Source organism: Micropterus dolomieu, linkage group LG02 (genome assembly GCF_021292245.1).
Source record: "Micropterus dolomieu isolate WLL.071019.BEF.003 ecotype Adirondacks linkage group LG02, ASM2129224v1, whole genome shotgun sequence".
Lineage (NCBI taxonomy): Eukaryota > Metazoa > Chordata > Actinopteri > Centrarchiformes > Centrarchidae > Micropterus > Micropterus dolomieu.
In genome coordinates this window covers 20,530,265-20,550,638 of record NC_060151.1, presented here as the reverse complement: position 1 = coordinate 20,550,638, position 20,374 = coordinate 20,530,265, and the positions used below count along the sequence as shown (strand labels likewise).

Sequence of the window (20,374 nt, the reverse complement as noted above, 5' to 3'; positions counted from 1 at the left end):
AAAATGTCCTTGACTAGTAAGTGAATTCTTATGGTGCTTTCTAAAGGAAAAATACAGTCCTTCGGGGAGCCTATTATATTAATCACTGTATAATTTCAACAATATGAAAATCACCTTCACCACATTTTCATCTAAAGTGCACGTCAGCCTCCTTTTTATTAATTAAGCAGAAAATAACAATCCCTACAGGCTGGATCCAATTTCTCAGAAAACTGCTTTGATGTGACAACCTCTTGAATGTATATTCTTGACTGTGTGTATATTTTTGTTTTGCTAGGTTGTTTTCAACAAATTATAAGGACTCCAATTTATAGAATTTGTTTATACAAACTGAGAGGAAACCGGAATTATTTACATTTTTGATCCACTGATACTTAATGAGAAGAGATGTTTGTTTTGACCAGTGTCAAATGTTTCATGAGAGGAATGTCTTTTTTTGTAGTTATACTATATTTTATTCCCTCATCATTTTTTACTTACCTATTTCTGGAAACAGGATATTTCATGGTCAGTTGGACATGCTCATCCTTTCCATGTGCAGACAGTACTTGTACTTGACAAAACACTTGACAGACTTCATAATTTGTATCTTTAAGTCTTTATAAGTCTGTTAGAGAAGTGTTTCACTTTTTACAAAATCAAGGAGAGGAATCAAAAAAATCAAACACTTTTGCAATTCTCTTAGAGAATGCCCCTTTTTTGTGCCTGTATGTTTCACTCTGGCTGGCACACAGTCTTGCACTCCACTCAATACTGCTGTCTTCATGGCCTTGTGTAGCAGTGGGGAGGGACAGATGAAGAAAGAGAGAGAGATGTAGAAAAAAAATAAAGAGTTATGAAGAAAAAAGAAAGCATTGAAAAACAGAGCTGATGAAAATACAGAAACACAGATGGGGGCAGAGCAGGACGAAGGAAGGGATACACGGAGTGTATGGTGCTGCACGCCATGATTTGTCTCAGCTGCCTTGTGTTTGTCACAACAGCTTTAATTCTCTTCCTTCTCCAGAGTCTTCTCTCCCTTTACAGTTTGGTTGGTAAGGGCAGCGGTCGCTTTTGGCACTGAGTTCAAGAAGGCAGCCTGAGAGTTCCTTTGCCCAGCAGGAACTGCAGGACACGGTCCACCAGCAGAGCGACGACAAAGTCTACTACCAGAACCTGGGCAATGATTAATTTGAACTGCAAGGAAACAAGAAGGAAGCAGGTTAGGGGGGTCATTATTATTACAAAAAAACAATCCATGTTAAAGTAATGCCAGCTCACCTCAGTTGGAATATCTACAAGAGCAAACTGTTCATTGAATTCTGGTGAGGAACCAGTAAGAAGTCCCACAATGGCTAAACCTGACAGACCGATACTCCATAGTAGTGGTCGATTCTCGCTGAGAGACTCCATGAAGGGGTGACCCTATAGACATAACAAGAAATACTGTGAGTCTAATATATTACAAAGAATGCAGAGATAAGAAAGACTAATGGTATTAAGAATAATTACCTTGTAGTTAATGGCAAAGGTGGCCATCTGCATGGCCATGGACATTATATACACCGTGCTGTTGATTAGACTGGGTTCAAACTCTTTATATAGATCTGCAAACTGCTCCACACTGCAAAAGAGTGGGGAGGACAAGTGAAATGTTATTATAATGTATTATTGTATTATTAATATTAAATACTTATAATATTTAAAACTTTTGTTCTCTCTCTGTTTTTGTGTTACTGTGATTTACCTGGGCGGACTTCTGCTTTGTGCCTCTCTGTAAAGGTACACTAGACTACAGAAGTGAACAGCAAACTGCAGCAGCACAGTCAACACCGTATAAAGATTGAAGATGTTTGGTAAGGGCCGCTCTTGAGACAACGTTTTCAGTGGCTGTGCAAACAGGTGTGGGAAAAAAAAACACTATTAATTTGGTTTCTATCAAAAGCAGGAGATTTTTGTCATGTCAGAAGAAAAACATCCTTTAAAGATTACTTTGCTAGGAGAATAATAAATCAAAAACATATAGAGACACTATTTTCTTACACAACTTCTCACCTTTGATCTAGAGATGAAGAGGAAGCAGCCGGCCAAGAGGAGGCCCTGCAATGTTGCCTGGAAATCACTGAACTTGACCCCCTCGAGGTAGAGTACAGACTGACTGTAGGCCAGCACGAGGGCATTGAGGGCGAGGATCTTGAACATCTGAAGCGTTGTCACCAGAGTGCAACGGCCTTGCTTTATTACATGGCAGACTGGGGGGAAAAGACGAAGCAACAGGTTTCAGAGGTGGGGAGCAGCTTTATGTTCAGGTCTTTGCAAACTGTGTCAAGAGCTGAAATTATAAACAAGTGTTACTCACTGCACTGTATGGAGGAGAGTTTGGAGGTGAAGGGGGCAGCAATGGAGGCATCACCTAGTTTCACTACTTGTATCTGATCCTCTTCAAGTTCCCGTAAGACTTGACTGATCCTTTCCTGTTATTGAATAAACCCTGACATTTAGATCAGTGCACAACAACTCTATTTTTTCAAGGAAATGCATTTACATTCTCTTCCTGAAGACACACACCTTTTGTGCTGCAAGCTGCTCTTCTCTCTGGGCCATCACTCTCTGCCTGGCTGCCCTGGAAGTTAGTTTGCCTCCTGAACTGACAGGTGGTAAAGGTCTGGAATCAGCTGGGGACGCCTCCTTTTCTCGCCCCCGTTTCCTTTTCTCAGGCATGCGTTCAGGCGCGTTGGCTAACAGGGCAACACCTGAGGAAAAATCATCATCATTAATCACTGTTGGTGTCATACACATAGTGACACGTGCCTTCAGTCTTGAATGTGGCTAAATCTTACCTATGTGGGCGTGTTTGAGAGCTCCTACATCATTTGTGCCATCACCACACATCAGTGTCACATAACCCAGCCCCTTTAGACTTGTGATGACAAATTCCTGAAACACAACAGACAGCCATCTTGATAGGTAATAACTTCCAAAAAACCTTACAGTTCACCCGTAGATACTTTTACTGTGAATACTAGGCCCCTTGCTGGACCCCCTGCAGTTTGCCTACAGGGCTAACTTGGGACTGCATTACATCCTGCAACACCTCACCACTCCAGGGACATATGCAAGGTTCCTGTTCGTGGACTTCAGCTCGGCGTTCAACACTATCATCCCGGACATCCTCCACACCAAACTCACCCAGCTCACTGTGCCATCCTCCACCTGTCAGTGGATCACAAACTTCCTCACTGACAGGAGTCAGCAGGTGAGACTGGGGAACATCACATCCAACACCTGGACTATTAGCACTGGCGCCCCCATGAGGTGTGTGCTCTCCCCACTGCTTTTCTCCCTCTACACCGACTGCACCTCAGGAGACCCATCTGTCAAACTACTGAAGTCTGCTGACAACACAACGGTCATGAGTCAGCCTACAGACGGGAGGTTGTTCAGCTGGCTCTCTGGTGCAGCCAGAACAACCTGGAGCTTAACACGCTCAAAACTGTGGAGATGATCGTGGACTTCAGGAGGAGCCCCCCCACTCTGCCCCCAACACCATACTCAACAGCCCTGTGTCTGCTGTGGAATCTTTCAGGTTTCTGGGATCCACTATCTCCCAGGACCTAAAGTGGGAGCCCAACACTGACTCCATCATCAAGAAGGCCCAGCAGAGGATGTACTTCCCGTGCCAGCTCAGGAAGCTCAACGTGCCTAAGGAGCTGCTGATCCACTTTTACACAGCTATCATCCAGTCTGTCCTCTACACATCCATTACTGTCTGGTTTGGATCTGCCACCAAAAAGGACAGGAGCAGACTACAGCAGACAGTCAGGATGGCAGAAAAAAAAAAATCATCGGTGCCAACCTGCCCTCCATTCAGGACTTATACATGTCCAGAGTCAGGAAACAGGCAGGAAACATCACTGCAGATCCATCTCACCGCAGACAAAACCTGTTCCTGCTTCTCCCCTCTGGTAGGCACTACAGAGCACTGTACGCCAAAACCAACAGACTCAGGAACAGTTTCTTCCCACAAGCCATCACTCTAATGAACAGCTGATTTCTGCCTCACAGTGTCAGGAACAACTTGTGTGCAATAACCCAGTAACTCTGTCTCTAATCAGCCACCTGTTTACTGGTTACCACTTATTTATTCATCATTCTCTATTTCAGAGCTGTTGTTACTGTTCATATTGTCATTTTGTATATACTGTATACCAAATCCACCTACCTCAAGTACATAACACCTGCACATAAAACTTATTTATTACAGCATCCTTTGCACTATGCTAATTGCACTATTGTCTCAATCTGTCTATATTGTTTTTGTTTATAATGTGTGTGTGTGTATATATATGTCTTCTCTATACTGTAGCCTGTGTGTGATTTTATTATTGTATTGTGAGCAATGTACAATCCTGAGTCAAATTCCTCGTATGTGTACACATACCTGGCAAATAAAACCGATTCTGATTCTGAAATACTGATTCCCTGTATTTCCCAAAATGCCTACTCCCAGAGAAATTTCACTGAGTTTGTTTCATTACCTGTCAGACAAAAGGAGTGGTGTCCCCTGGTTAATACATGCATACATGTCTTTTTTCTACCATGTGTCTAAACTCTACTTTGTCTTTAATGGATCTCACCGTATTACTGGTGAACAAAGAAACCTTTGTTCTTTGACAAAACCCTGACAATGACTATTAATGTTTGAGATAGCTTAACATTTTCTGCTTTCTAACCCCATTGCAGTTGTGGTATATAAACCTCAACATAATGTCATATTGTAGTGTTTCAGAGAGGGCATTTCCTTAAACCAAACAACTTAAAACAAAATCCATATTAAGGTACATACAGCCGCAGATATGGGACCTACTTTCTGTTTTGGACTGACACGGGCAAACACTCGTACGTGAGGCAAGAGGATATGAAGTAGCCGGGTGTCACAGCTCAGTCTGGCCAGCCCCTCCCCTGTTACACACAAGTCAAACTGATGCACGAATGAGGAAACAGAGGGAGGGGGCAGTGGTACACGCACACTGCCATCAATGGACTCCCACTGCCACTCACCTGGAAAACACAATAACATCAGAGGTACATAATTCTGCACTTTGTCTATCCTTAGTCAAAACACCCATTGTAAATTGATTAATTGGCTTGTCTTACCCTGACCGGGGGTTGGCTGCAATATAAGTGTGTGTTCTTTCTGGATAAAGTGGAGCTCTCTCGCTACATGGCAAGCTGTTAGAGGGTTGTCACCTGTGATCATCACCACCTGAAAGCAGAGGGAGAGGAATTATCTATCTTAGAAGCATGCTGTTTGAGAACTTGTGCAGAGTTATGTGTTGTCAGCTTATTTACATGATGAGATGCTTCCTGGATTTCTCTAATGACAGCCTTGCTGTCACTCTTGAGGGGGCAGGACACGACCATGAACCCAGCGAAATGCAAATCACACTCAAGAGCATCGCGGCTCATCTCCCGGACCTATGAGACCCAAAAAGATCCAGCTCAGTTTTTAACAAAATCTATTCTCATCAGACAAGGATACTCAGACAGATCTGACAATCTGATAGTTTCAAATAAAATTAAATAAGAACCTGTTGATGACTGAGGTGTCCCATTTCTTTGTAACCCAAAGCCAACACTCTTGCCCCTTCTCGAGACATTTCCCTGTGGACTTCATCATAACTGGCCGGACATTCTGCAAACTACAATTACAACCACATTAGAACACCAGTAGGTATGCTTGGTTAGGCTTGAGCATGTATGTATTAGGGTGGTGTCCATTTGTACCATTCCCCTGAGTGTCTCTGGAGCTCCCTTGACAGTTGAGATGTAGCAGAGGTCAGTGGAACCCAGTTTCTCATAGGAAGCCAGGACTGACATCCTCTTCAGCGCGCTGGCAAAGTGGAAACGCTGGTGGATCTTGAGTCCCTGGGTTTTGATGCTTCGTGGGAACACCTTTTCATCTGGTCAAGGAGGCAAGAGTCAGTGAGTCAAACATTTAAGCATTGTGCCATTAAGAGCAAAGGTAGCCAAGTACTAACATCTCCATTAAAACGCAAAGCATCTGGAGAACAGAATTACTTCAAGTTGCACAGGTCAAATTACACCACCTAGATGAACACAACACAAAGTTCGGTGCAACCTGAAAGAGGGGACACACGGAATGCTGTATGCCAACACAGACAAGAACCTACACATGTTCTTTCATACACCTGCCACTGCCCTGCACTGTGCATTCAGTGTAGGTAATTTCCCTGTACCTTTAGTGAGGGTCCAGTCAGCAGCAGTCAGCATGGCCTTCTCCAGTGGATCTCCAACCAGCTGTCCATCATCCAGAGTGACCAATGAGTGACAGGTAGCCACCACCCGGTGTGTCTCAACTGGGATCTCAGACACAGGCATCACCTCCTTCCCTTCTCTGTCATAAACACAAACATCAGTCAATGCACTCCACACAGTGCAAATGTATGTAAACGTTTACTAACCTAAACTATAGGATAGTATGTTTAGCATTTTACTTTTTAAATTGTGAAGCACAAGCACAAAGAATGGTGGGCAGGGTTTACCTGAGCCCTGCTACTCCTCGTACCACTAGACTGTCACTGGTCAGTGTTCCTGTTTTGTCAAAACAGCAAACCTCTACTTTCCCTGCAAATGGTATCCTGAAGGGCTCTGTACAGAACACATCTAAGCAGGAGTAGAAAAAGAAGACTCAAATGAACCACTGTTACAAGCATTGTATTATAAACTGCTTTGTCTCTTAATACACTATATTCAACACACATGCAGGACAGGAGCATACACAGACATACAAAGTTTAGCCAGGGCGATAAGAGACGTATTAACCGCCAGAGAAAGCTCTATGGGGAGTTCGGGTGGAACCACTGAGGTGAGGATTAGCGTGCACTCCAGAAAGAGCTTGTAGCGGTTCCTGCTGGCATCCTTGGTCCCTGAGGGAGTAACACAAAGCACAAAGATAGCATTTAGATATTACTTATGCTCTCACCTCCAGCTATTAGCCATCCCTTTAACACAGACATTATCACAGTCAAATAAGAATTACATCTTAAAGAATTGATTCTGTGCACCTCACCTTCTACCCACACATAAACAGCTGCAGCAATGGCAAACACAAGGAGGAAGAGGATGAAGATGAAAGTCTCTAGGTTGTTTGCCGTCACTCTCTTCACACCAAAGAGGATGGTCCGTAACAGTTTACCCTGGAGGCACGTTTGAACGCACAATCAGTACACTTTCACGGCTGACTCAACATGTCCTACACTGAATTGTTGTCAAAACTAGAATCAAATTGCATGACAACGAAAAGGGGAGGATAGTAATATAAACACACTAAGCAACTTCCTCACCTGAGAGGTGTAGAATCCTGTTCTTAGTACATAGGCAACACAGCCATTGTCTACAGCTGCACATAAAGGAGAAGATTAATGAGCTTGCACATTGTTTTGATGATAGAGGTGGGTGATACATGCTCTAGTGAATCCACTGATTTGACAGCCGGTATTTGTTGTTGGTAACAGATAAATGAAGTGAGGTTTTTGCACTTACGTTTGAGTCCAGCACTCGCCTTTAAAGGGGGGCTATGTTGGACCACTTTTGTCCCCCCAGAGATGACGTGGAGTCGAGAGTCTGTCTGAAGGTCCAGGATTCGCTCTGGGTCCAAGTCCTCCACTGGCTCCTGCACAACTCATATTTTCAGCAGTAATTATGATATCCCAGAATAATCCCATGCCATTTAGCATAACTGAGGCTTACCCTAAAGCTTATACCCTCAGCTCATGTATATATTTATTTGACTCTAACCTTCATCTGTGGCACAGACTCTCCGGTCAGCATGGCTTCATCCACAATGCAACGACCCCTGAGTAGCAGCACATCACACGGTACCAAGTTGTCCTGGGGCGAACGTCCTGTGAAGAAGAGAATACATATTTTAAACACACTTTCACAGACAATCTGATGTTGGTGGTGAGAGACCATATAAACGTTGACAGGACATTTACCTATTGAGACAATGTCACCAGGGACAAGCTCATCACTTGAAATAGGTCTCCACTTCCTGTTACGATATACCTGTCACAGAATACATACAGTTAATTTTGGATAAATACATGGGACATTTACTGTAAATAAAGAATTTTGAGAGGCAAGACAAAATGTTCAAAAATATCAAAATGAATATACTAAATTTGAAATTGGACAACACCCACCTGGATCATGTAGGGCTTGTTTCCCATGCGGCGGATCTCGGACATATTTCTCATTTGCTGCTGGACCAGGGAAGCTTCAAATGCCACCAGCATGAACAACGTGAAGACACTGTAGTACCAGTACTCGTCCAAACACCAAAGCCCCACACAGAACACCTGATGGATGGCAGACAGTGGACAACTTCAGACACAATTACAAGGTAAAAAACACAATCATATGTAAAGCCACACACATACCTGAAAAACAAAAAAAGGAGCTGTGGCTCTCTCTCTAAAGAGCTCCAGAAAATCTGGCACCATCATCTCAGCACGATTGGTGCCGTAGCGCTTTTCTGCAGCTCTCAGTTCGGCCTCCTCCTGGTAGCCACGGCAGGACTGAAAGTAGCCCATTGAGTAGCTTATGGGAAATGCTATTGGAAGGAAACATTTCTTCTCTCTGTGGTCAAATACATAGCGTATCTTTTGAAACTCAAAAGATAGAACCTCCTCCCCATTCTCATCCTGTTGGTCAGAACAACAGAAAGAAAGAACATTTTTATTCCAGCATTCATTCAACAAAGGCAAATATGGACAGTTTTACAGTTCTTTAAAGCCACGTCAAACCAATCACTAGACAGGAGTTACTGAGCTGATGTGGATTTCAAACAAGTGGCAAGATCAAATGTGTCCAATGTGTCAAAAGAGAATTTGAGATCTGGGACACATTTCCAATTTAGACAACAGGAGCATCCTGAGAGTAAATATGTCAACTGACCTGGTCCCTCTGTAGTGTCACAAGCTCAGCAAAACCGTTGTTGGGGGTGGGTATGACCTTTGCCAGCGTAGCCTTGTTTGGGTCTGGTTCCTGTGTATACAAAGGAACAGGTGAAAAGTTCACACAGTGGAGCACATCAGTATTATTTTTGGATACAGCTCTGTGCCTCTGGAACTTTGTCCTTCTTAAATGAGACATGCCCTGACACACAGCTGCTTGATCAATATGAAGTTCAGACATTCTTTATAAAATTCTTTTACATTTGACCGCAAAAGTTTTACCTTGTTGATACAAACCTATTCTAATGTTTTTGTAGGATCTAGACTCTCTATAACTAGTTACTGAGAAAGCACACATGCTGAAGAACATGAGCTTTTCAATAATCCTCTATCAATATTGTAGTATCCTAATATTCTGTCATAAACATATTTATTTTCTTTTACATGGGCAAATCCACCACTACTATTGAGGTTTCTTCAAAAATTATTTCAAGAAATACTCTGGAATGCTAGGTGAAAATCACGGTTTCACTTTCACTTACCATTACCTAGTGCATGCATACAGCTAGACACTGAACAGGTGATTTTCCATACCGAAACAGATACCATATCAATCAGCAATTAGTCTTAAGGTTAGCATAACACATACATTTTCTATATCATCTTCCTCTAGTAAAAGTATAATCTAAAAGAGAGACACACAGGTTTTAACACACTGCTCAGCAAAAAGAAAAAATCTTCAGATCTTTAAATAAAATAATCATAGGTATCATTGCTACGAGTCCCAGACACAATTTTTAAATAAACGTGAAGAATAAATTGTGGTAATGCTGGTTGAAAATGCCCTTTTATCAGAGAAATGTCATTGCTGATTCAAACTTGTAGTTTGATCATTCATATGTTTGAAATCAGTGCAGTGGCAATAGAGGCCATCCCTCAAAACATTAACCAGGGTTCAAGACAGATACCTGCCCTGCTGTAATGACTTTGAGCAAGATATTGACTCCTTACCTGCTCATGGGTTCATGCTGACCCTGGCCTTTGACCTCTATGTACAAGGTATGGGGAAAACAATGGGTTCCCTAAAGATATCAATAGACTGTCGCATTATTATTATTGTTATAACTTGTGTTTACCTTGGAACAAGTGAGCCAACAGTGCGCGTGCACGGACCAATACCCAGAGAGAGCTGTGAGGACGTGCGCGATCCCGATAGCGGCTAGCGACAGGAGGCCTGCCTCCGGATACTCAGAGGCACCGTACACTCCTAACCACAAGTACAGCCAGCCTGGGTACAGAACAGCCAGAAACGGGAGGACAGTACCGTGTAGCAGCCGGGGCCGTCGCCTGTACAGCGTCACAGAGCTCACCAGCTCGTCGCCGGTGCCGCTGTCATGCTGGCTGTGGTTCACAGAGGGGGCCATTTGCAGCTCACCCGGTCCCTGGATCCCGTCTGCAGCCATACTCCCCTCTTTCTCGGCGTCATTCATTGTACTTTGTTTCCTCCTCAGCCCCCTCTATCATCCACCACCACCCCGTCTTGCTGTAACCGGTAGAAATACGATTGTACACACTGAGCAGTGCACGTCCAGCTTTCAGAGCCCGTTTACTGAATCGCTCGTTAACTGACCGTGGCTTCCGCATACGTAAACACGCAAAGACGGCAAAGACACGTAATGTGGCACGGCACGATTGAACCGAAAACAACGAACTTTTATTATCTTTCAGACTGTTAAATGCTGTTGTGTAGTTTAAACCCAATATACCATGTGAATAACGAGATTTATTTTGCAAAATATCGACTGTATGTGTCGTTTAATGCTTCAATTCTGCAATTAAGTAGCTACCCCTTTAATAAATTCATCGTCATTACACAGTAGTAGTCAGAGTGTGAGATTGACACAAACCTGAACCAATGACATTAAAGAACTACTTCATAATGCTGTATTTTCATCCAATCAGATAATAATGTATGTGTACGGTGTAGTTCCCGCACAGACATGGCTCCACATGCTGAAATACTGCTGTTTAACCTTGATTGATCAGTTTCTTCGTTTGAGACAAGCCTAAAAGAGCAACATGTAAGGCATTTAAATATATCAACATTACATTTACTATGTTCTCTTGATAGAAGAATAGATACACACTGTAAATAAAGACATTTGCTACCTTGTGAATCAGGCTGTATCCATGGATGTATAAAGAGACCTAACGTTAAGTTATAATAATACATCCACGATTGACCTACTTTATTTCGTTTATGCTTGTTATGGCAAGTTTGTCAGGTTGATGATCGTTGGTACAGTAACCACTGACTATTTACTTACGTCTGGTTCCTTTCCATGTTCCTTTCAGGCAGGCTGCCATGGATATCACTGCAAGGTATTGCAGTAAAGAAATGGAGGCATACGGGTCATGTGTGGCCTCCAACCCATCAACATGGCAGCATAAGTGTCTTGAGCTGAAGATGAAGGTTGCACAGTGCACATCATCACAGTAAGGCAACACACCAGTAAATTCATTCCCATTTGACTCTAACATCCTTAGACCACATGAAAACACTTTCAGAGCACATTTACCCCTGAATTTGTTTTGTAAGTCCAGTGATCCAGAAGATCAGACAGGACTGTTCCAAGGAGTTTGTGGAGTTTGAGCACTGTTTGAGAGAAAACCAGGACAAACCTACCTCCTGCTCACCACATGTGGCTCGCTTTCTGGGCTGTGCAGAGACAGTGGACCTCACTGGAGTGGGTAAGTTCTTGCTGGAATTGGCCATACACAACTCAAGGTCACAAGGTTGTGAATAGAAGTGATTATAATATAAGAGATAAGAATGTGTAAATTATTATGCTTCCTCACTTGTCTCTTGAAGAAGCAGGGGTTGTTTTTTTATCACACTGAATGTTTTGTGCATGCTGGATATTCAGACTTTGCAGCAGTTATGTCTTGTACTTGGAATCTTTAGAATGGCTGATACAAAAATACATGAAAAAAGACCAAATGGGGCTAAGACTGCACCATCTTTGAGAGGTATTACTTTCATAGTTAACATGCCAATAATTTAATTTTCTTTTCCCAGATACAAATCCAGTACCACAGCCATCATAGAATTTTAACATCTTCCATCACCTTCAGATTACTCCTGTATCCACAGCAGCACAGATGGGCTTGTTTCACACGTGTCCCGGCCATGTTACAATATGTACAGCGACTGTTAGGATATACTGTATGTTACACCTCTGTGTGACTTAATGTGACTGTTTGTCTTTCTTCAAAAAAGATATAGGAGATGAATGCAACCACACTGTCAGTTAGACAGGTCTTGTATTTACTACTTATGTAAATCTTTTGTTCATGTGAAAATAACTTTTATACTTGCCTGTATACAATGACTGGGTTTTGTTGAACCATCTCATTAAAATTTACATCAGACTTGTATTACTCATTCGGTGTGGTCATCCTCTGTTGTTTTTTGTTGCTTAAGTCTGGCACCATCACCCTCTACAGGTCTGACTCAGAGTCAAATATTAAACTGGAATGGATCGCTCCCACACAAACTCTTCTGACTACTCAATGACTAAAAAATAGGGAGTCTGGGAAGAAACGAGAATGGTGGAGACTGTCCAGCTCTAATCAGCGAGACTACTGAGAGAGACAGAGGGAGGACATTGAGTTACGAGCCCTGTGACCACTAAGCAGAACAGACCTTTTCTGGTTCAATTATTAATGCTTTGAAGGGGGTAATGGAGGGGGAAATTATTCCTTTTTTTAAAAAGTCTAATATCTTAGGTTGATACCATATGAGAAGGTGATCAGTACATCATCATTTATCATATTTAGGACAATAAGGCAAGCACACGCCAAAGATGAAACCGCAATTTGTATTGAAGATACGGCAACATTACATTCAAAGCACATCACCTGGCAGTCACTGAACAGAAAAGTAAAATAGGACCTCGCCTAATACTGCACAAATAAGTTACATTCACAAAAATATCACTGTAAAAATACCATGAGTCAGTGATCAGAGTCGAACATAATGTCAAGAAAGAATGATCACTGGCACCTAAATTAAAAAGTATCACCCTAATCCTATTTTATTCTGCACCACATTGTGAGTGATCCTGAAGCTTTCTGCAACACTTGCTATCCAACTTCCGTTTGGAGGCTATTCCTTTAGACCTACTTTGTGACACATAAATATCATGCTACAGTTTAAATATTTGCTGATTATCACAGAAGAAGGTACAAAATATCTACCTAACAACATCTAATTTCAGATGTTTGAGAAAGAAATTATTACATAAAGTGACTACAACTATTAATTGTAACACAGTCATCCTCACATTTACATTTGGAGCACATCGTCATGTACCCATTGTCCTAACTTTTGGCCATTATAGATATATTGGTTGTCATTTACTGTACTGCTTATTAGTAAGTATTTTATAAAAGAGTAGGGAACGTTAAAGCAATACTCACTTATACAACCCTGTTTCCGCATAAGGCTCTTCAAATGACCCTGTAGTGTTGTCTAAATGCTAAAGAAATCAAACATTTTTTGGTCCATATTACACCTGTCATGCATTATCAAAAACTAAGAATGTATTCTGAAAATGTCATTTTACAGTTTCTTCCTCTTTACAATCTACGTTCTTGTAGTCATTGGGCAAGTTAAATTGTAATCCTATCCAGCACGATATCCTGAGTTATAGCTCAGGTTACATAAACATACACACTAACCTGAGAGCAAAATTGTACTCCAATCCATATACAGTATTGTATACGCTGCAGTCTTTCACGCACAATAACGAATCACTAGTAAGTTATGCAAAAAGTTACGCAATATAGTAATTTAATTTAGACCCTCAGCTGCTCATAAGACCTGCCAAGACTCCTAAATACATGTAACTTGATTGATGAATTCACTTTCAACAACCAATTATTGTCTGTAATTCATGATATACATATTAATATGTTTGATAAGTGTCTTCTGTTTTTTTTTGTTGAAAAGTGCTATGAAATGTGATTCATTGAACATTACATAAATATACTGGGAGTAATTGAGGTCTTTTTAAATATGTTGGACATTTACAGTGTCTGTATTTCCAGCATGTGATTCTTATCGAGGAAAGTTAATCTGATGCAAAGTGATAATATGACTATGCCTGACTTGCGATGATTTGGCCTGTGTTAAAAGCTCATAAGTGTGTATGCGTGTAGGCCTTTTCATGGAAAGTGGTCCCACTGGCATGTTGATGGACAGACTCCATTAGCTGCATCGCTGAGGTGAATGGTGATACAGGAAGGGAAAGGTTGAGAGTTTATAAGGGTCAGGAGGTGAAGTAGGAGTTCTGCATGGAGTAGAGACGGTCAATGGGGTTTCCCACCCGCCCTGGCAGGAGACTGCCATCCCCTGTTGCTAAGAGGCAGTCTCCAAGGTGACCGAGGCTTCCGTCGCTGTCCAGATCATGAAACACTGTCTCTGAGTCTGCAGTGAAAAAGAGGTTGCACAGCTGAAGTGGAATGTCTTTAATTAGGACCAGAGAGCACAGAAGAATATAAAATGAATATGAAGGTAAGCACAAATTTTAACTCAAAACTCAAATGCTGATGGAGCTACCAAAAAAATAGTGAGTCTGCCTTGGTAGCATGTAAAACATGTTCTTGAAACATCCTTCTATAAGCTAATGCAATATGATGCAACTCTTTGAGTACAAAAAATTAATTTTGCCTAACAATCTCCCACTGCACATTTTCTAAGCAAATTGTTAATAAAATATTGGGCAAGGCAATTGCTTGACTATGTGGCAGTGTATAAGGCTCCATTAAACTCGGTGGTTTGATAGTAGGCTGACATTTACTGTTACTACAGAGACTAACTTGTGTTCTTGAATTCTTGTTTTGACTGTCATGGGGGTGGGGGAGAAAATGACAAAACCTTCATTTTGACGGTTTCTTTTGAATTTGCAGCCTCAACCTCCTGTCTTACCATAGGAGTGGAGCTGCTCATTGTTCAGCTGAGGCGGTGTAAGCCCATGTCGAAATGGCTCTCCGCCATAGATGTTGGGGTCCAGGGCGAGTAGCTGCTGACGTGGCAGAGAGGGATACCCCAGTATCCCATCCATGCCATGGGTACTAGAGCCATCTGTGTAGACATGAGAATTCCTTTAGTCATACAATTTCATAGTCTATTCTTCTAATTTTTGCTGTCTTCTGTTCTTCTTGATCCTGCACTGGCACTCACCCTCACTGTCGTCATTGCTCTGGCGGCCCCCTCTACTTGTTCCTCTCCTGGTCCCTCCCAGCTGCTCTTGTTCCTGCTGCTGCTGCTGCTGCTGCTGCTGTCGGCGAGCTATCTTTTTCATCTGATGCACAAAAACACACACAGTGTGTATGCATTTTCTCTGTGTGTTGATGTGTGACACAGAACTTGTCCTAAAATGCATGAAGTCTAACCTTGGCTCTCTGGTTCTGAAACCACACCTGCACAACGCGCACTGTCAGCCCAGTCTCTGCAGCCAGTGTCTCTCTCACCTACAGGTTAGAGTTTTTCATTGTTTTACACACCTTATAGCGTCAAACACAGCTTGAGATGAATTGCTATGCAGGCTTACAAAGATGCCCAAGAACAGTAATGTTTGCAAGGAAAGGGAGTATTTTCTGGCAGACATTTCCATTGATAAGACAAATTGTTCCACCCACCTTGCGGCAAGGCTTAGCGGACACTTCAAAGGAGGCCTTGAAAGCACGCCGCTGCTGTGTGGTCAAGATGGTGCGTGGACGTTTTGAACGCTTGTGCTCCTTGCCTTCATCACCACCTTTCCCCCCGCCAGAGCCTCCTCCACCATCCTCATCCTCACTTTTCACTAAGCAAGGTAAGCAGAAAACAAAACAGTCAGAACAGCACTTAGGAGAAGGTACATTTTCATTCTTCCTTAAATGAAAAATAAGTATTTAAAACTGGAGTGGCTGTGAGGAAAAGCTCAAGTGTTTCTTCAACTGGTTTGGCTGTGCTAGTTCAGTGTTAAATTATTCCAGTGCACTGGAGGTTTAACTCGATGCTATAGAAAATTCCCAGAATGCACTAAAAAACAGAAAGCAGACTATCCTCACTGATCAGAATTCAGCACACTTCTGCTACACTTTCCAAACACAAGTAACATTATCTGAAAATGACAGATGACATAGCAAACTTTATTTAAAAATGGAGCTTTTGTAAAATGTATTTTTGATGACCGTTTGGCCATCATGATGCCAAGCAGTTGTGTTGTGTCACTGACTCAGTATCCCAGTGGTCAGTGAGCCCGCAACCTACTCAACACCTGAGATCCAGTTCAAATATGTATTTCCTGCCTACTGAACTAGAAAGTAGCTTGTGACTAGCCCTCTAAAACTCCATTTGCCCTTCAGCAGGTATTTACTTGTCTGCAGTGGAGGAATGTGATTGAGATTGGCTGTGCTGAAAAATATGTTAAATTTATGAATGTAAACGAAAGAGAATTTCATTAAGATGTGTGTAGAAAAGCCAAGCAATTTTGAATTGATTTCTATGTGGTTCAGGCAAAAATACCATAACAAACCTACTTTACCTGATTCAGTTGGTGTGGGACTAATAGCAGCCAGCATTTCCCTCTCCTTCTCATAGTCCATGCGGCAGAGCAGCTGGCCTTCTTTCAGCACAAACTCATCACCTCTTTGCAGCCGGCGTTCACACTCACAGCAAGTGAAGCAGCCCAGGTGGTACACCTGGCCTTGCACGCGCATTATCAGCTCCGTACGTCCAATCACCTGCAAGCATGCGCTGCACTTCCTTACAAACAGCCTGTCGGGGCAGAGACAGACATACACAGACTTATATGTGAAGGACATAAACATAAACTTTAAAACATGGCATTATAAGGAGTCAAGGAGAGCAGAAAAAGAAAGGTGGGGTAATTGAAGATGCAGACACACAAGGAACTCCGATACATTAACCTTCAGCTCAAATGATTCTGGAAATTAGCATAGTCTCTTAATTAAAGGTCGTATAAACATTACCCAATTCACATAGCAACAAGGTGAACATCTGCTGAGAGGAATTACAGTAGTTGGACTTTTTATATTGTATTTTCTTTTCTTACTCATTACAGTAGGTGGCAGTAGTTAGCTTATGATAAGAGAGATGCCTGTTGTGTGTCCTTTTCTTTTAAATCCTGAAATGTTGAAGGGGTAAACTCCAGTATAACCACACACCACCCACAGTCTTAAAGTACTTATTTAACACTATGAATAAAGCTTAATAGAGAGTCTTTCTCAGCTCTATTGCTTTTCCCCATGGCCACTTTCCTCCTTTTGTCCCTCCATCTCTCCTCCTGTGAGATGTTATAACCCTTCAGTTTCTCTCCTGCCTGACCATCTCTTCTCATCCTTATTTCCATTCACAGGGACCAAGTCTGCCATTAAATTCCTCTCAAATCCCTGCTCTCGCACTTGGTTTCCTCCCCCTCCCTTCTCAGTATTTTCTGCCAGCATTCCCAGTTCTCCCTCACGCCCTCCCAGCCTGCCTCCCCAGTTCACTGAAACTAATAAAGACAGGATTAATTAGATTGTTGTTTAAACAGTGCGATGGCCAGACAGACGCTGTAAACTCATAACCAGGGATTGGGGATAGCATGGGGTTAATCTCTCTCCTCTCACTTATGCACACTAAAACACATACACACACACACAAACATTGACACTCACACACACACATGCATGCGCATGAACAGGCATGCACACAGACATTTGCACACACCCATTGAGTATTACTATACCTAGTCTGATACTGGCTAGTTACCCACGATCACCATACCATCACCCTTCACTGTGCTAGTGGTGCAAGCTGTAATCAGGAAATAGTACAGATATGCTCAATCACCAGAATATCTCAGGAAAAGTTATCAGGTTGTCAGAGAATAAGTGTAAGAAAGAGAAAGGTCTGTGAATACAGAAATAGCGCCAGAACAAAACAAAAACCTAGACAAGTAGGAAGGGAGGCGGAGAGGGGGGTGAATATAGGGGGAGGAAGGGACGAAGGCAGAAGTGTTGACGCTCCCTGACTGAGTGATAGGAAGGTGTTGCTGCCCAAATCTGGAGTGTAAAGAAGGAGCCAGGTCTGCACATTAGAGCTCCTAATCTGTGATTCTGTCCCAAACGCAGCTGCTACGGCTAATCTTTCTCAATCCATCTGCCAAACGCTCCCCAAATTCCCCAAATGACAGTGTCGCTAACTTAACATCATAACGCAAACACAAGTGTCCTTGTGGCTACACAGATCTATTGTGACAGGACCTTGTGTTTAATTAAAGGTTGTGTAACCTATTTTCTTATAGGAATATTGCATTGCATCTAACAGAGATGCTTTTACTGTAAACTATCTGAAGGAACCTAAATGTTAATAAAATCTGGCATCTACCACATATTCCACAAAGGAGAACAATTACCACCCTGCTCTGTGCCGCCGCACTCTCCATCCAAACACACTTGAATACCTTAAATACTTCCTTTCACTGTGAACAAAATACAAGAGAATATAATTGTCAAAGGATTGCTTGACATATGACTGATGATGTTGGTGGTTAAGTCCCACACTCCCTAATCGGGGTGTACACAGCACGGTAGGAATTTACTCAACATGGCAAATGAAGGCAACTTGGGGTAACTGCCGCAGAGGGGGGTCTGTAAGTAGATCAGTCTAATCCCTCTAATAGAAGTATCGTTCACACTGGCCTTGACCAGGGTGTAGCTTCCAATAAATCACTATGGACATGAAGCAGCCACACGAATGAGGTAAATTTAGTGTACACTATCTAGTCAAATGTCACCACACACCCATTTTTTATGCTTTGTGTGGAATTACATTTTTGTACATGTTCTATATAGAAATCTTATGTTAAGCCATTTTATTAAATTGATTGCTGTCTATTTTGCATTGTATGTCATGTGGTTCCATTTTTGTTTATTTTTCTTTTTAAATTTGTCACGCTTTTTAAAAACCAGATCAAATGGGTGTGTGTTTTTGATTACAGTTTGTGTTTACAGCAGAATAGACATGATAAAAATACTGGAGGAAAAAAGACAATCCCATTTTGATTATGTTATGGAACCACAATAAAAACATGATTTTAAAGTTTAAATATCACTAATGGAATGGGTGTTTGCATAAGACTGACCTACAATACAGAAAAAGGTTGGGGGTTTTTTGGATTTGAATTTCCACTAAAAGAAAAGTGAAAAGGAAATTAGAATTTTAACAGCTGAGTTGTAGAGTTACGGCCAGCTGTGAACAAATCTACCAGAAAATATATTTTGAAGACGACTTTTCTTTGGATTTAGAGGGCTTTCCTTTAATGAAGTGATGTGTGTAATATTCATAAAATGTACAGAATTACAAAGGAGAGAACTGTGAGTACAGACAGAAGACTGTCTGCTTGTGAGCTTGTGATGTACAAAACCTCAGGAACTTTGGATGCAGGCACCTTTATGTTTAGTGCCTTGGATTTCTGAGGGGTTAGGAGGCACAACTAATTACAAGCTCACTGATTATGAGATCAAATGCAGAGAGGCAGTAAAAGGTGATGTGTTGTAAGTATCGGGTGGTTACATTCAGCCCTTTCCTTCTTGCTTTATTGTAGATCCTCGGCATACAAACAGAATAACAGAATCTTCATCATCTCCCTAAGCTGTGTCATGTGGCATTGTTTTGCCTGTGAGCTCTGACAAGCACGACATTGTGTGGACCGCAACACATTCATTCCATAAATATGTATGTGTCTCAGAGCGATTACAGTTGTTGTTCTTGCTTTCATAATTGATGAATATTTATACAGGTATTGGCTTGCTTATACTAATTCTAGGTCCAGAGTGCCTCCCATTGCACTGTTTAGATAAGTTGCATGTAAACGAGCCCAGAATAACCAAACTTTGACAGATTAACGCTTCACTCTGAAACTGTGGCTCATCAAAGATTTACTATTGTCCTCATTTTGAAATGGGTCTTTACACTGTCCCTGAAAATGAAGGTAAATCCAAAGAGGACAAATGATATGCAACAATCTTACTTTTAAGTTGTCTTCTGTTTAGTATCCATGTCTTAGATGTGTGTGTTAAGGTGTGTGTGTGTAGATGTGTGTGGATGTGTGTAGATGTGTGTGTGCGCACTTTCGGCGGATATTGCTCTGTGAAGCAAAATGGCTCAGAGCCAGGGTTCAGTAATCACATCATCTCTTTTTATTAAATCTCCCTGCACTGCTTCTGTGTTATTAAAATCTCCCAGCATTCCCCACGATACTCGCTACCCCTGCCACCACTCACTCACACTCACACAAATACACACATGTATATAAATATATATTTATATATACAGTCACTCACATGCACGCACGCACACA

General features: G+C 41.9%; 3 protein-coding genes and 1 long non-coding RNA gene across 5 annotated transcripts in view; 2 read left to right on the top strand and 2 right to left on the bottom strand.

Moving 5' to 3' along the window:
* Positions 1–579: 579 nt before the first annotated feature.
* On the bottom strand, positions 580–10,608 carry atp13a1 (ATPase 13A1). The gene is made up of 25 exons (XM_046040788.1): positions 10,097–10,608; positions 8,962–9,051; positions 8,445–8,708; positions 8,208–8,363; positions 8,001–8,070; positions 7,801–7,907; positions 7,546–7,675; positions 7,347–7,402; positions 7,073–7,199; positions 6,792–6,929; positions 6,546–6,666; positions 6,240–6,397; positions 5,767–5,942; positions 5,571–5,681; positions 5,332–5,457; positions 5,137–5,245; positions 4,847–5,040; positions 2,820–2,916; positions 2,548–2,732; positions 2,339–2,453; positions 2,035–2,231; positions 1,727–1,869; positions 1,492–1,603; positions 1,261–1,404; positions 580–1,176 (listed from the first exon to the last, which is right to left on the bottom strand). Exons 1-25 carry the CDS (start codon positions 10,448–10,450, stop codon positions 1,066–1,068), a joined length of 3,591 nt encoding a protein of 1,196 aa, XP_045896744.1. The 5' UTR covers positions 10,451–10,608; the 3' UTR covers positions 580–1,065.
* A 279-nt stretch (positions 10,609–10,887) lies between these two features.
* On the top strand, positions 10,888–12,405 carry LOC123963752 (coiled-coil-helix-coiled-coil-helix domain-containing protein 5). Its single transcript, XM_046040798.1, has 4 exons — positions 10,888–11,041; positions 11,316–11,456; positions 11,560–11,711; positions 12,040–12,405. Coding segments are annotated over exons 1-4 (324 nt in total). The 5' UTR covers positions 10,888–11,039; the 3' UTR covers positions 12,069–12,405.
* Positions 12,406–12,822: 417 nt separating this feature from the next.
* The window catches only part of lmx1al (LIM homeobox transcription factor 1, alpha-like), a 17,196-nt gene continuing 9,644 nt past the window's right edge, over positions 12,823–20,374 (bottom strand). The window contains exons 4-9 of the mRNA XM_046039311.1: positions 16,553–16,785; positions 15,666–15,829; positions 15,420–15,497; positions 15,208–15,328; positions 14,953–15,108; positions 12,823–14,451 (exon numbers count right to left, since the gene is read on the bottom strand). Coding sequence (XP_045895267.1) covers positions 14,294–14,451; positions 14,953–15,108; positions 15,208–15,328; positions 15,420–15,497; positions 15,666–15,829; positions 16,553–16,785 — 910 coding nt within the window. The 3' untranslated portion in view covers positions 12,823–14,293. The remainder of the gene's footprint in view (positions 14,452–14,952; positions 15,109–15,207; positions 15,329–15,419; positions 15,498–15,665; positions 15,830–16,552; positions 16,786–20,374) is intronic.
* Positions 14,441–20,374, top strand: part of LOC123962874 — a 26,142-nt gene continuing 20,208 nt past the window's right edge. For both annotated transcript variants that reach the window (XR_006823081.1, XR_006823079.1), the window contains exons 1-4: positions 14,441–14,538; positions 14,934–15,095; positions 15,269–15,503; positions 15,677–15,838. This is a non-coding gene — a long non-coding RNA (uncharacterized LOC123962874). The remainder of the gene's footprint in view (positions 14,539–14,933; positions 15,096–15,268; positions 15,504–15,676; positions 15,839–20,374) is intronic.